At 42.8% G+C, this 16515-nt stretch overlaps 1 protein-coding gene across 1 annotated transcript in view; it reads right to left on the bottom strand.

Moving 5' to 3' along the window:
• Nucleotides 1–16515, bottom strand: part of LOC117391777 (astrotactin-2-like) — a 305935-nt gene that overhangs the window by 162582 nt on the left and 126838 nt on the right. The window contains exons 5-6 of the mRNA XM_055231621.1: nt 10015–10119; nt 4685–4831 (exon numbers count right to left, since the gene is read on the bottom strand). Of these exons, the coding sequence (XP_055087596.1) occupies nt 4685–4831; nt 10015–10119 (252 nt within the window). The remainder of the gene's footprint in view (nt 1–4684; nt 4832–10014; nt 10120–16515) is intronic.

Genomic DNA, 16515 nt, shown 5'->3' with positions numbered 1-16515 from the left:
GACAATAACATAACAGCTATTTGGTAATTTTGGTTAAAGCAGAGGTGTCCAAACTATGGCCCAGGGACCAAATGGGGCCCTCAGACCAGTTTTTATTGGCCTCCTACTGAACCGGCCCGAGTACTTTTAACAGCAAATTAAACTATTTCTACCACTAAACCCTCAAACATGAAATTGCAGTGTGATACAGACCTGAAATGAATGTGTTTTAAGTCTTATTAACACACAGCGGCACTGTTAAAGCCGTGTTTAAAGTACCGCACTGCATTGATCACCGGTGTGTGGCCCTCCGCTTCGAATATGTTTTGAGATGTGGCCCTCATTAAAAAAAAGTTTGGACACCTCTGGGTTAAAGCCACATCTCAGGAATGTGCAACCCCCCACTCTGAGTCGGTCATAAAATACTCGCCTTGTTCGACTTGGAGAGACACTATAAAAGTTGTCAACGTGCACATCTCAGGACTCTCTTTCTATCCTTTCCTGAGAGTCCGTTGTTGCTTCATTGTTCACTTTATCTGTGTGGAACTCATTTAAACCCTTCTGACTTACTGTATGTTTCAGACTTTTGGTCCTCTTTGACGCTTACACCTCCATTCTCTCTCTATAAAACCTTCAAATCAGGCTAGAAATCTCGGGGTAATAATGGACTCAGACTTTAACTGTAACCGCCACATCAAATCAATAACATCTGCAGCTTTTTACCACCTAAAAAACATTGCAAAAATCAAACGTATACTGTCAAAACCCGACTGAGAGAGACTTATCCACGGATTTGTGTCCAGTAGGTTAGACGACTGTAACGTCCTGCTCACTGTACTCTCCAAACGAGACTAAGACAGAACAGAACATCCAGAACATCCAGAACACTGCTGCTCGGGTCAGGACTAGAACCAGGAAGTACTTCACACACGTGTCCTGTGGCTCAGGTCTAGAACCAGGAAGTACTTCACACATGTGTCCTGTGCTCAGGTCTAGAACCAGGAAGTACTTCACACATGTGTCCTGTGGCTCAGGTCTAGAACCAGGAAGTACTTCACACATGTGTCCTGTGGCTCAGGTCTAGAACCAGGAAGTACTTCACACATGTGTCCTGTGGCTCAGGTCTAGAACCAGGAAGTACTTCACACATGTGTCCTGTGGCTCAGGTCTAGAACCAGGAAGTACTTCACACATGTGTCCTGTGCTCAGGTCTAGAACCAGGAAGTACTTCACACATGTGTCCTGTGGCTCATGTCTAGAACCAGGAAGTACTTCACACATGTGTCCTGTGGCTCATGTCTAGAACCAGGAAGTACTTCACACATGTGTCCTGTGGCTCAGGTCTAGAACCAGGAAGTACTTCACACATGTGTCCTGTGGCTCATGTCTAGAACCAGGAAGTACTTCACACATGTGTCCTGTGGCTCATGTCTAGAACCAGGAAGTACTTCACACATGTGTCCTGTGGCTCAGGTCTAGAACCAGGAAGTACTTCACACATGTGTCCTGTGCTCAGGTCTAGAACCAGGAAGTACTTCACACATGTGTCCTGTGGCTCAGGTCTAGAACCAGGAAGTACTTCACACATGTGTCCTGTGGCTCAGGTCTAGAACCAGGAAGTACTTCACACATGTGTCCTGTGGCTCAGGTCTAGAACCAGGAAGTACTTCACACATGTGTCCTGTGCTCAGGTCTAGAACCAGGAAGTACTTCACACATGTGTCCTGTGGCTCATGTCTAGAACCAGGAAGTACTTCACACATGTGTCCTGTGGCTCATGTCTAGAACCAGGAAGTACTTCACACATGTGTCCTGTGCTCAGGTCTAGAACCAGGAAGTACTTCACACATGTGTCCTGTGGCTCATGTCTAGAACCAGGAAGTACTTCACACATGTGTCCTGTGGCTCATGTCTAGAACCAGGAAGTACTTCACACATGTGTCCTGTGGCTCAGGTCTAGAACCAGGAAGTACTTCACACATGTGTCCTGTGGCTCATGTCTAGAACCAGGAAGTACTTCACACATGTGTCCTGTGGCTCATGTCTAGAACCAGGAAGTACTTCACACATGTGTCCTGTGGCTCATGTCTAGAACCAGGAAGTACTTCACACGTGTCCTGTGCTCAGGTCTAGAACCAGGAAGTACTTCACAGCGACTCCACATTCGCCGCTATAACTGCTAGCCTCGATGACCTTCATTTGGAGCCGAACGCTGTGGGTGACGTCACACTTTCTTTACACAATCTACGGGCTGAAAGTCTGTTGTTTGTGAAGTGATATAACAGTAAGTAAATAACAGTACTAGTACATTATACCAAAAGTGGCAGTGGTGCTAAAAGCGCAGTTATCCCATCGCTCTTAGCCTAGCCTGACATAACACAGATTATCACTTTGAAACATATTTTTTATTGTGTTTTCATTATGTCTAAAAATCTGTAAATGCAGCAAATACAACAGACTGTGGGGAAGCAGCAGATTTGTCACCAGTGCGAGGGCTTAAATGACCTTCTATAAATCAAAATTTCCCTTAAGCCTCTGAGTGCGGAGGCTGACTCACACATCTCACACGCACTCACACATCTTATATATGCCGCCGCCCATTATTTATTTATTTTTCTCTCCCTTCCTACATCGGTCGGCGAGAGGCGGCTGATGACATTGAATTCCATTGTAATTGAAAACCACAAATCATTCTTGCGGCGGGTGTAGGGTATGGAGCTGTACGGTGGCGTGTCTGACTGGGACAAAACACCACCCTGATCCCAGACTGTGACAACAAAAGCACAAGCAACGGGGATTACATAACAGCTCATTACGCAGAGGAACAGAACATACATCCACTTTACTCAGGAGAATAACAGATGTAACTAACTGAATGAGATATTGGCCACAATCGAGGACATGCTGGGTCTACTGGGGTAAATACATAAATAAATACATGCATAAATGAATAAACAGGGACCTTAGGCATGATCTCGAACTCACAAATCATAGACTGTTTGTATAAATCGACGTAGCTAACCTGCTAGCTGCCACGTTCCAAACAGGAAGTGATCGTCTGCGTCCCCTCTCTCTGTACCTGCTGCTGTCAGACTCGTCATTTTGGTCTTAAAATGTTCGTATTAACCCGCTCTACATGATCCTGGGGTTTTTATTTCACAATTGTGTCTGAAAATCAAGATATGAACATTAATAACAGACAAATCAGGCGCCATCTTTCCCTGAAGTCCCTCCCGCTAGCGTTAGCAACAGGTTTGACTGACAGCGTTGCTTGCCAAACGAGCGTTGCAGGCGGGAAGGGGCGTTACCTTCAACAGCTTCGCTCCAGATTGGCTCTTTGGTTGCTATGATACTTGTGGTCAGAATTCCAAATATGGAAAACGACTCCAAATTAGCCGCTATAACTGCTAGCCTCGATGAGCTTTAGCGTCACATTCACTTAGTCCGCTTCTTTACACAGTCTATGGTTCGAATATTGGGCCTTCATCAGACTAATAGTTTATCTAACGGGGAGTACGTACACTAGTTCTTACTGCAAGTGACAGACAGTGTAAAGCACGTGTCAAACTCAAGGCCCGTGGGCCAAATGTGGCCCTCCACATCATTTTATGTGGCCCTCGACTGGGTAAATTAAAAGGCATGATGGTCTTAAAATGTCATTTTATCATGAGATACGCCGTTACACAGACATATTTTTACATCTAGGCAAATGCATATGCAGTATTTGTAACTTGAATAAGTAATAAATACAGAAACAGTTAATTAACAAGTTAAAAAAGTAGTTTTACATCTGACCCTGTGAGGAAATCCATTTTGCTGATGTGGCCCCCTGGACTAAAGGTAGTACTATCAGCAGAAGTAACAGTACCCACAGTCTTGTTGCTAATTTTAGCAAAAGGGGCTCTATGTAACTTCTCTGTTGGAGGGTACACGACCAGCATGTCTCCATAGATTATTGCTTTACCTGAAATGTTCCACAGTATGGCATTAAACATATCTGCCAAACATTTATTTCATTACAGGCTCAAAAACATGCCTTTGAACAGTGAGTGGGGTCACTTCTCCACTCTCGGTCTGGTATTGTCACGTTGCATTTTCTTTCTTTCTTTATCTTTATTTATACAGAGGAACCCAATGCGAGCGCTCTGGGTCTCTTTTTCACACGCGCCCTGTTTAAAATACAATACAAACAAAGCAACCGAGTACACAAGTCCATATAAAACATTAAAAACAGGAGCAGGTCTGTGGATAAAGGTTTGTTACTGGATTACTAAATTGCAGTTGCGTCACCAGCCTCTCCAGTTTTGCTTTTCCTTGAAGTGTGTTCCATTTTTCTGAAGCAAAACACAGCTAAAAGCCTCTTTCCCGTCTCAGTTTTGGTGCGGCTCGTCCTTAGCGTCACGCAGTATTTGAAGTCGTCCCTTATAGATACATTTCAAACAGCGCTGTTCGCTCCTAATAGACAGTGATGGACACACACTTTTCCATAGAGAAAACAGGGAAGATTACAGGAAAAGCAATAACATTTCCATGAACATAAGCACGTGATGCACCCTGCACTAGAAATGTTACATAATGCACCTTTAAAACCTTCAATTGGACAAAACATGAGCCCGTCATCCACCTCCGATTAACACAAAAGCTCAAATGACAGTGATGTATAGTGTTACATGGTTTCAAGGTCTAACGAATGCGCTGGACTTACCATCTGCGACGAAGTGCTCGGGCACATGGAGGGTGACTTTGACGGTGAGGGGGCACGAGTCCTGCGTGGCGTACACAATGGCGCTGACACACGTGCTGATGGTGATCAATGTCAGAGTCACCTTATTCAGGGGGCTGTGGGGGGGTCCTGCACAGAGACAAGAGGCAGAGGTGAAACCCCGGGGTGAGACGGTTTGTCAGCTAACTCAAATAACACGCCGTAATGTGCACTGTGTTTACCGCTAATAGAGACAAAGCGCCCCCCGTGGTACAGTTTTTACCCCATAGTCGAAAAACAAGCTGAACAAAAAGCTGGTGAAACAAACTGTACTTCATGCTTGTAAACATACAGAACTATATTTGAACTGTAACCAATACTTTTTTGATCAGTAGAGGCCATAAGCGGGGATTATGTTTGAGCCGATACAGATCCCAAGCAATACGTGACATTTTTACTAAATATTGTACAGATGTCAGTGTAATCCCTCAGGTCTGATCCAGAGTAGAAGCCAAAAGTAAAATCTGTCACTGGACAAAAAGTTGTAGGAGTGAAGACGTTTGGCTGCTCGTCCAAGTCCCTTCTTTTTCTTCTTTTTCAGTTCTGGTCAGATCACTGCTGGACACGGCCTCATATCTGTCTGAAGGGAGGAGCTAACGACACTGGAACAGGAAACAGGTTTTGTTCACAGTTTCTGTTTGTAGGTCAGGTCTATTGAGCTACTCTAAGTGTGCACTGTGCCTGAGACATGCTTAACAAGTTCACTCATCCCTTTTCTTCCTCTTATCTGGGGCCGGGTCACGGGGGCAGCAGTCTAAGCAGGGACTCCCAAACTTCCCTCACCCCAGGCATGTCCTCCAACTCTTAGACACAGTCCCTCCACCATGTCCTGGGTCTTCCCCGTGGCCTCTTCCCGGTGGGACATGCCCAGAACACCTCCTTAGGGAAGCATCCAAGAGGCCTCCTGAGCAGATGCCCGAGCCGACTCAGCTGCTCCTCTCGACGTCGAGGAGCAGCGGCTTTACTCCGAGCTCCTCCCGTGTGACCGAGCTCCTCACCCTCTCTCCATCCACCCTGCGAAGGAAACCCATTCGGTCATTACCCAGAGCTAATGACCACAAGTGAGGACGGGAACGTAGATTGACCCGTAAATCGAGAGCCTTTCGATTTAGCTCCTTCTTTACCACAACAGAGTGAACAGCTGAGCATATTCACACAACTCTTAATGGGTGTTTTTCACATCTCTTGGCATCCTGGCTAGCTGTACTGTTGCCTTTAGCTAGCCAGGGTCGTATAGTGCAGTTAGCTCCTCCCTTCAGACAGATATAACGCAGTGTCTGACCAGAACTGAAGAAGTGGAGCAGCAAAACATCTTCACTCCTACATCTTTTTTGTCCAGCTGACAGATTTTACTTTTGGCTTTTACTATAAAAACTGTACACAATAAAATGATTCAAATAAAGATGACTTGTGCCGCCTTAGCCTCAGCATAAATCTGTGGGAAACACGATGAGCATGAACATCTTTGACAGAACAGAACTACACAATAGAGCACTTCCACTTTCAGATGGGATTAAATGAAACAGAACACAAAGGTTTGGAAGGGCAGAATGCAGCGTGGACAGGGTTATAGATTAGCTGTTTGGGTTTGCCCTTTGGCTGTGTCAGGACCTTCCTCTTCAAGGCAGCGGAGACGGAAATTAGCATTTAGTCTTCAGTTACTTAGCAAAGGTTAAATGTAGACTCTTCAGTAAATATCGTTTTCTCGGTTTGCAGCCGGACTGTCCAGGACCGTGAGAGTCGGTTCGTTGATTAATTGCCATAATGGTTAAAAATAGAATGATGCTGTGGGATAGAGGGGGAAAGGTATAGTGTCAATTCATCTTTATTCCAGACTCATGGTCCATTTTTAAAAACAGACACGATACAAACAGTATTTCACATCTTGGACTGAAGCGGATTGCACTGAATTATGTTTGTGAGCGACATTATTATTGCATTTTCTGACTTAATACTTCGCAAATACTTCAGTCGTGCAGTGACAAACATCTCAGTGGCTCTAGTCCGTCGTTATAATCCACCTGCAGACTTTGGAGACGGGTTTTTTTTGTAATGAGTCCAGAGGTGGGCAGCGTACAGTGATGCACAATTTGATTTAAACAACATCAGAGCATGAACCAAACTTGAAAATGAGACGATTAGCTTGAGCCATAACATCCTGCGTCGTCTATAAATATCATCATCATCTTCTTCTGCCATGTCCACAGTGATAATACGCTCAAGATATTTAGTTGTATTTGAGCTGTAACCTTTGACACAACATTAGACAGGCAAAAATCAGTATATCTCATGTACTTATACTTAACCTCCTGAGACCCGAGTTCTTGCAGGATTTTATTAGCAAAAACTATCAAGTGCCTGGACACATACATTTAAAAACAAAACAAAATGAGAAACAATTGTGCCTCTTAGAACAATGTGTCTCATTTGAAGTGCTGCAAACAGGCACAGGAAGACATGTGCCTTTAAATAAAAATAAAAATGTAATAATAAAAAAATAAAAATAATAAAAAATAAAAATACAATAAAAAATAATGAAAAAATAAGATAAAATAAAATAAAGAAATAAAAATTAATCCAAATAAAAATAAAAAAATATTCAAAACTCTTAGAAATATTCAAAATTGTTGCTCTTCTTCTAAAAATTTGCACTGAGGCCTAAACAACCCAAAATGTGGTTAATCTCATGCTCCACACCTTGAGCTGGACAGATGTTGAGTAGCTGCTGTCGACCGGCGGCGCTCGGACTAAAGTATCATTTGTGAATCTATAAAATGAAGAGTAACTTAACAAACATTTTAACACCAGTTTCCTGAAATAGCCCGTCATATTTCTACATAGCGTATAGTCTTTTGGCTTGTCATTATGCTAAAATAAAAAAGTCGTGGCACAGAGGCCCTCGAGTGAGTAATGGCTGGGGACTGCATCAAGAAGGCGTTTAGAAAATTTATGTTGATTACTTTTTTATGATAATTAAAATCACTTCACACCATAACTAGTGATGTGATGTTTGCGAACGAGTCGGCGCTTTTGAGCGGCTTCTTCAGCGAACGACGGGAACTGGATCTCTTTTTCTCTCAGATTTTTGTGAGTTTTTACACAGATTGACGCAGAACCAACATAAAAATCAGCACAGAAGCAACGCAGGCGACACAAGTGAGAGATTTATGCACCAAAAAAAATCATAATAGCAGTTTGTTTTTAAATTAGGTCTATTATTATCGTAGTGCAACGTTTTATTTCGATCATTCCAAACTGTAAACACTCTCTGTGATTAGTTTGTAGATAAAATGAGTTCTCACATTGGCGTCTGTCATATAAATAAATAGTTAAAGAGCCAGTCTTTTGAACGGCTCTTTAAAAGGAACAGATCCAAAGAGTCGGATCCCATAAAAGAGCCGAAAGTCCCATGTCTAACTACAACACAAACTGGAGGTTGCTTAGTGCGTTCATGCCATTAAAGGGACGTTTAAAATAATAAATACGATGAAAACAGAGAGTTAGCGAGCGTCCGACCTCTCCAGCTGCTTATTCCCAGCGGACTTGGATGCTACAGGACTGGGACAACGCTGTCGGCAGCACAAACCGCAGAGCAGATAATCCTGTTGGGATGTGGGTGGCTTAGCTGCACTTGTGATACGGGGCCACTCAATTATTTTAAAAGCTCACTGAGTAGACAAAGACATGAATGCTCACGCAAACTCTTAAAGGGTATGTGCGGATACAAGCAGAATACCCTTGTTCCTCTCAGGATACTCAGGGAAACGTCGGCTCTGAGCACAATCCCAGACGAAATCTAGTACATCAGTGAGACGGCTCTTTGCTCGTTTCCACTGAGAAATAGAGAAGAAAGTTGGACACATACATGTTTTAGAGTTACGTTTTTAAAAAAAACCTGCAATAGCTGAAATCCGCGAAGTATCAGCTTTATTTTGACAATTATTCTCTCTGTTTTTGTCTGTAAAACCCCTCACCACACACTTTATACACTTTTCTCACACAGGCGTTAACATTTTCTCACATTTCTCTCTCGTTTAAACTCTCTCCAACAGCCAATCAGGACGCAGAACACAAAGGTCTACAGTCCCTTAGCCAATCAGGACGCAGAACACAATGGTCTACAGTCCAACAGCCAATCAGGACGCAGAACACAAAAGTCTACAGTCCCTTAGCCAATCAGGACGCACAACACAATGGTCTACAGTCCCTTAGCCAATCAGGACGCAGGACACAATGGTCTACAGTCCCTTGGCCAATCAGGACGCAGAACACAATGGTCTACAGTCCCTTAGCCAATCAGGACGCAGAACACAATGGTCTACAGTCCCTTAGCCAATCAGGACGCAGGACACAATGGTCTACAGTCCTTTAGCCAATCAGGACGCAGAACACAATGGTCTACAGTCCAACAGCCAATCAGGACGCAGAACACAAAAGTCTACAGTCCCTTAGCCAATCAGGACGCAGAACACAATCCGTGAAACAGCGAGATCGCGAAAGATGAACCACAATATAATGACGGACAACTGTCATGTCATTTGATTTAACCGAGACTATAAATGTTATCTCTTTGCTTCAGACCATTTTAAAATACATTTGTCTGAGAAAAGACAATATTGTTTTCTGATCGTGTTTATTTGGCACAAAGCCTTAAACTCGCTCAAATCAAAATACAACTGTGAAAAGCTCAGGATGAGGGTTAGAACTGGGTTAAAAAGTCATTTGCTGTTTTTTTTTTTACACGATATGATCCATTTGAATCTATTTCAGATACAAGACAGTGACTTCCAGTTGTGCGTTTTCTACATAGAACTGGTTTGATGTAGATGTTTTATATAAGTTTAGTAATGCACATTTCTGTCTTTGTGTGTCCATCACATGTCACCACTGGGGGAAGAAGTGAAATCCTGCTTCCCATCCAAGTAGTTTGACTCATCCGCCGCCCTCTGCTTACCTCAGCTCATATATCTGCCGTGTCCCTGAGCACAGAGCTGCATACACCATACACCAGCACTTTACAGGCCCACCGGGATGGGCACGCTCCTTCCTCCTTCCTGCTATGCTGACAATTCTACAAATGTCCGCCCCATTTCACACAGCACCGGGAGCCCCTCTCCCCTGCTCTGCCGCATATTCATAAGGCCGGAATAAATGTGTTTTAACAGAATTCTTTGTTTAGTGTCTCGTTATTCCCAGCATGAGGTAAGAGCCTCATTACGCAGGTTAAAATGTTAACAGCGTGTTTATCATAATGTAATGGTCTGATGGGTTACCTTTGCTGCGCCTCCGCCCCCGATGCTGCTCCGTGTAGAACTTCATCTGGTTGTCGTCTTCTGGCTCTGACCCAGACTCTCCTTGTGGACCGAACACACCTCCAACTGCGAATGAATAAACACAGATAAACAGGATTTCATTTCTCGGGTAAGGCAGAGTATCAGGTTCTCCCGGTGAATTTGCATGTGGTTGTTTAAACGGGTTTGGACAGAGGGAAGGAAAACTCGAAACTGCCAGTAATAACGGTGGATATCCTGAAGATTTTCTATCAGTGGAGTGGTCTGATCCTGGGTGAGACTTTGTAGAACTTGGCCTACTCGTGCATGTGTTTTTAGTACTTTAGTTTCCTTCAACTGAACAGGAAGCATAAACAAAGAGCTTGATTTGTGTCTTGATGGACGATAGAGGTGGGACTTGATACGTTTTCTTCTTCCCACTCCTTTTTGAGCTCGTATTATTGCTGAATTTTCGACTTGTAACGGAGAAAATTGACCTTATGTGTTTAGCCTATCTAGAATTTTGTACTCTTAGAGCCTCTTTTTGTTGACTTTTATTTTGTCGTGTAACCTTAAGTTTGTTTATACACCTTTACGTGTCCCAACATTAAAAGAAGCTACTTATTATATACTGTCTCGCGGGCTTAGTAACATGCAAGCTGCACTACTACTACTACTACTGCTACTACTACTACTACTGCATTACACGTCTAATGATTCTCTTAAAGATGTGGTGTGTTTTTCTGTGAGATTATGTCCTGTCAAGAGTAACTAAACACTTAAAACTGAATAAAAAAATTATGATATGTGATAAAAACTGGTTGGAAATGGTTTGAGATCGGAGTTTAAGAACCGATTTTTGTTTGGAAACACGATACTTCTTTGAACAAAAAAACGAGGCCTTAGACATCATTTATCTCCTATTTATAACTCTATCCTCAGACCCAAAGCAAAACAAAGAAAACAATAGGGCTAGCCAGGACGCTACGGTGTGAAATCACTCAATAGAGGCTTGAAAGACCACGAAACTGTAAACAATTGGGTGTTTTGAGTGTCAGTGTGTGAAGAAGGAGAAGAAGAAGAAGGAAGAAGAAAGAAGAAGGAGGAAGAAGAAGGAGGAAGAAGAAGAAGAAGAAGGAGGAGGGGGAAGAAGGAGGAAGAAGGAAGAAGAAGGAAGAAGCAGGAAGAAGAAGAAGGAAGAAGAAGGAGGAAGAAGGAAGAAGGAGGAAGAAGAAGAAGAAGAAGGAGGAAGAAGAAGGAAGAAGCAAGAAGAAGGAAGAAGAAGAAGAAGAAGAAGAAGAAGAAGAAGAAGAAAAAGAAGGAGAAGAAGAAGAAGAAGGAGGAGGAAGAAGAAGAAGGAAGAAGAAGAAGAAGAAGCAGCAGCAGCTTGGACGAGCAGCCAAACATCTTGACGCCTACAACGTTTGGTCCAGTTGACAGATTTTATATTTTTCTTTTTGCGATGGATCAAACCTGGACGACTGAGGGATCACACAGATGAAACACAGATTGGATAACGATTCTCTGTTTGTTGGAGCTATACATTTATATGTTTGTTGTACAAGTACATGCCGGAAAACACAAAAAATGGCATTTAAGATGTACAGTAGCATCGCAACTAAAAGCACAATTGTTTAAAGCAATAGTTCAGGAAAAGCGGAGGGAAACTTGGAGGCTGCCGAGCCCAAGATGTTGCGATACAAGCGGAGATAGGATTAGACACGAGCACATCACAGCACCGCTCATGTTTTGTTGCGACGTGTTGGGAGATCGGAGGCCAGATTGCGACGGTTATGAACTGTACCGAGGAGGAACAGCGAATACGCGGAGATAAAATACGATTTAACAGTCAGGCAAAAGGTTAAGGTTATGGAGAAGACCTCGGAAATGAAAAAAGTAGCCGTAGTAATCACAATAATGAATGTAGAAATAAAGGACGGTGTTATATTGTTAAACGTGAGGTCTTGTAACATACACAGCGTCATAAAGTGAGAGTAAATTCCGGAAAGGCCATGTAAGACACAATCTTCCATTAAGCAGTTCATAAATAACATAACCCGGTCTCATAAAGTTATCAGCGAGCTATAAAGATTTGGGTCATGATTAAAAGTCCTATTAACTCAGCATATAAAGTAGAATTGGAAAAGCTGTAGTTGCTCTCTTGGTCTGGTGCACTTAAACACGTTGAGAGTGCAGTTGGCGTCGGAGCGGGAGAGTCTGGCACTACGCGAAGAAGTGTGGCCAAGGCAATGCAGTGTAAAATTGCTTCCGAATTTATGCATCATGCTAGAACTTGCTTTAAAACATGAAGGACGAGAAGGGAAAACAGGAGAGAGGACACTCAAGGGTAAATCTCATTTGAATAGTTTGGGGAAAATAGGAAGCGTGTCCTTTATTTTGACCTCATTTGCGAGAATACGCTGGGATATACGCGGCTTTACGTCCTCGATTCCTCATAGCGAATGATCGGAATTCTTGATTAGGTTTTATTTTGTCTTTTTTAAAAACGGATAACGATGGCTTCGATGTTTAATTCCTGAACGTGAACGATATTTTTAACCGTTGCCATTTAGCGGAATAGTCAAATTTCTTCCAGCGTTCGTCTCCAGTCGAACGAAGCGCATCGAGGCTAGTGGTTATAGCGGCTAATTTGGTTTCACATTTCGAAAGCAACCAAAGAGCCAATGTGGAGCGAAGATGTTAAAGGTCACGCCCCTTCCTGTCCGTTTATCAGGGGGTGAGTGCGTCGACTAAATAAAACGATAGCGTTGTGCAAATATCCCGTCATTTCACGTTCAAACAAATCCTTATAGAGCCGCACAAGATTGAAGATTGTACGATTTTGTCCTCAGACTGTGTAACAAAGTCGACTGAGTGAGTGTGACGTTGCCCACGGCGTTCGCGAGTATCATAAAGCCAATCAGGAGCGACGCTGTTGAAAGTAACGTCTCTTCCTACCTGGTTTAGCAGCGGTGTAAGTCAAACCTGTTGTTAACGCTAGCAGGAGCAACCTTGACGAACAAAGGCAGCTGATTTGTCCGTTATTACTGTTCGTATCGGGATTTACAGACACAATAGCGGAATAAAAACCCCAGGATCACGTCGCGCGGGTTAATACGAACATTTAAAGACCAAAATGACGTGTTTGACGGCAGCAGTTACACAGAGAGGACACGGTTTTATATAACGTAAAGTGAAATGGAGCTGAGCCAGAAGCGCGGCCCGTGCTCGCTTCCTATCTGCAACGCGGCGGCGGCGGCTAGCAGGTTAGCTACGTCCATTTATATATCCAGTCTATATCAGTCTGAACTCAGCTCCAAACCTTTTGTGAGAATTGGCTGCGCACCCAGAGACGCGCCGCACCACGGACGATTCATTGACAAATCAATATTTTTAAATCCGCGGCGAGGCCCACAGACTGAAGTAAAGGTTTAGGCAGGTTCTGAAACGTACTTTTTCTTTTTGTATTCCTCTTCCATCTCCATTAAACGTAAAAAAAAAATCAAATCTACGAACGCGGTATATGAAAACCTTCCCCGATATATCACGCTTTGATCTATATTGGCAATGCCTTTGAGGAAAAAGTAGGCTACAGCTTCGAATGTAGGTTAAAACGAGCACAATACGAAACATAAAAGGGAGTGGATGTAAACCAGCAAGTACCATCCGTTTGCCGTGTTTTCGTATCTGTGCGTAAAGTGCTTCACATTTAAATTATAAAAGCATTTGGAGGTCTCACTTAGGCGCATCAGAAAACACTTAACCTCGAACTGTGAAGCCTTTTTTCGAGTCAAGCACGTCGCATCAGCTAATGGAAGCCTGAGGTTTTTGTACCGTCTAAAACACATGTGTCAAACTCAAGGCCCGGGGGCTAAAATGCGGTCCTCCACGTCATTTTATGTGGCCGGCGAGAAGGTAAATTAAGACTTGACTGTCATTTTAAAATAAGTCTGTACTGCTTTAATGTTTGCATCTGAGATTTTCCCAACAAGTGACACTGAGAAATATTTGAAAATAATCATCCCAAATTGTTCAGGAAAAGGAAAATTGTCGGCGTGGAAGGAAGTTTCAAGAAAGACGCTAAAGGTGAATACAAGTTTGTGCTTTAAGGAGAAAATCTGTATGTTTTTTGTGTTATGAGGCGCGGTCGGTACAATCTACGTCGACATTTTGACACCAAACACGGAGCTAAGTATGAAAAAGTTAGACTGCAAGAAAAACAACAAATTGTCCAATAATTAAAAAGCTAAAAAAGTCTGTTTTTGAAGCAGAGCTGAAGGTTCTGACCAGATCCACACTTTTAAAAATGTCAGTTTATCAGGAAATACACAGTTACACAGTAATATTTGCAATTTGAGTAAGTAATAAATACATAAACAGTTATTTAACAAGTTTAAAGTTGTGACATTTGTTTACATTTAGTGACATTTATCCAGCCGCACAGTCACATCTGGCCCTTGATGGCGGCCATTTTGCTGATGTGTTTTTACTTTTCCCTTCCCCCCACATAGAACTTTACCGCGTCAGTTCGTGGAGTCAGACCATCCTTGAGAACTTAAGACTTTCTCGAACTGTCCTGAACTTGAAATAAACAGCCATCACACATCAATAACAACTTCACGGCCCCGTGCATCTGTCTGCCGCAGAATGGGCTCAGAGAGTGGAAATGCCCCCGATGTTTCTGGATGTATAATATAAATGTCTCAATCCAAAGGTCAGCCCTGATTGATCTACACAACGGAGCTGAGAAACTCTTGTTATTAATCACATTGCTTGGCAGGAAGTCAACAGATCACGCTCCCTGGGCTTCCGATAGTTTGTGTTTGATGCACAGCCGTGGCCTACTGCTTAAAAATAACATAGTGCGCCGCCGACCTTTCCAGTTACATAAAATGATACGGGTAAATATAGCGCACTTCACTTTAATTGGTTCTGGTAACGATGAAACGCAAATACAAAAAGAGAAACTGCACAAAGAGACACATGATTTGATATTGTGATTTGTCAAAACCATAGACTGTTTGTATAAATGGATGTAGCTAACCTGCTAGCTGCTGCGTTGCAAAATTGACCCGCTCTACGTGATCATAGTATTTTTATTCCGCTATTGTGTCCGTAACTTTACAGTCTGCGGGTAAAACGTGCAAACTTCTCCGTGCAGCTCTATGAGGATTAGTTTGAACGTGAAATGACACTATACTTGGACAATCGCATTGTTTTATTTAGTTGACGATGTTCTAGTTAAAGTTAGGGCTACGCATTTAGAGCTTATTTTGAGCTTTGTGCGTCAGGGTTGAATATCAAAACACAGACAAATGAGAGGGACATAGACGAGTGGTCAATAAAGTGAATCAATCAAGTGTAGAACTGGAGAAAATGAGACCAGACATCACTGCACTAAATATTTCATATATAGTCTCCCCACGGAGTAGGACAAAAGTACATCTCCCACATGTCACAAGTGTCAAATGAACAGTCTCACACTCTGAGGACGAGACCAGGACTAGACCAGGACTAAAACAGGACTAGACCAGGACTAAAACAGGACTAAAACAGGACTAAAACAGGACTAAAACAGGACTAAAACAGGACTAAAACAGGACTAAAACAGGATTAGACCAGGACTAAAACAGGACTAAAACAGGACTAAAACAGGACTAAAACAGGGCTAAACCAGGACTAAACCAGGACGAAACCAGGACTAAAACAGGACTAAACCAGGACGAAACCAGGACTAAAACAGGACTAAACCAGGACTAAAACAGGACTAAACCAGGGCTAAACCAGGACGAAACCAGGACTAAAACAGGACTAAACCAGGATTAAACCAGGATTAGACCAGGACTAAACCAGGACTAAACTAGGACTAAACCAGGATTAAACTAGGACTAAACCAGGATTAAACCAGGATTAGACCAGGACTAAACCAGGACTAAACCAGGACTAAACCAGGACGAAACTAGGACTAAACCAGGGCTAAACCAGGACTAAACCAGGACTAAACCAGGACTAAAACAGGACTAAACCAGGACTAAAACAGGACTAAACCAGGACTAAACTAGGACTAAACCAGGACTAAACCAGGACTAAACCAGGACTAAAACAGGATTAGACCAGGATTAAAACAGGACTAAACTAGGACTAAACCAGGACTAAAACAGGACTAAACCAGGACTAAAACAGGATTAAAACAGGACTAAAACAGGACTAAACTAGGACTAAACCAGGACTAAAACAGGACTAAACCAGGACTAAAACAGGATTAGACCAGGATTAAAACAGGACTAAAACAGGACTAAAACAGGATTAGACCAGGATTAAAACAGGACTAAAACAGGATTAAACCAGGACTAAACCAGGACTAAAACAGGACTAAACCAGGACTAAACCAGGACGAAACCAGGACTAAAGCAGGTCTAAACTAGAACTAAAGCAGGACTAAAACAGGACTAAAACAGGACTAAAGCAGGATTAAACCAGGATTAGACCAGGGCTAAACCAGGA

This window comes from Periophthalmus magnuspinnatus, chromosome 23, assembly GCF_009829125.3.
Source record: "Periophthalmus magnuspinnatus isolate fPerMag1 chromosome 23, fPerMag1.2.pri, whole genome shotgun sequence".
In the NCBI taxonomy this organism is placed as follows: domain Eukaryota; kingdom Metazoa; phylum Chordata; class Actinopteri; order Gobiiformes; family Gobiidae; genus Periophthalmus; species Periophthalmus magnuspinnatus.
This window is presented reverse-complemented; position numbering and strand designations above follow the sequence as displayed.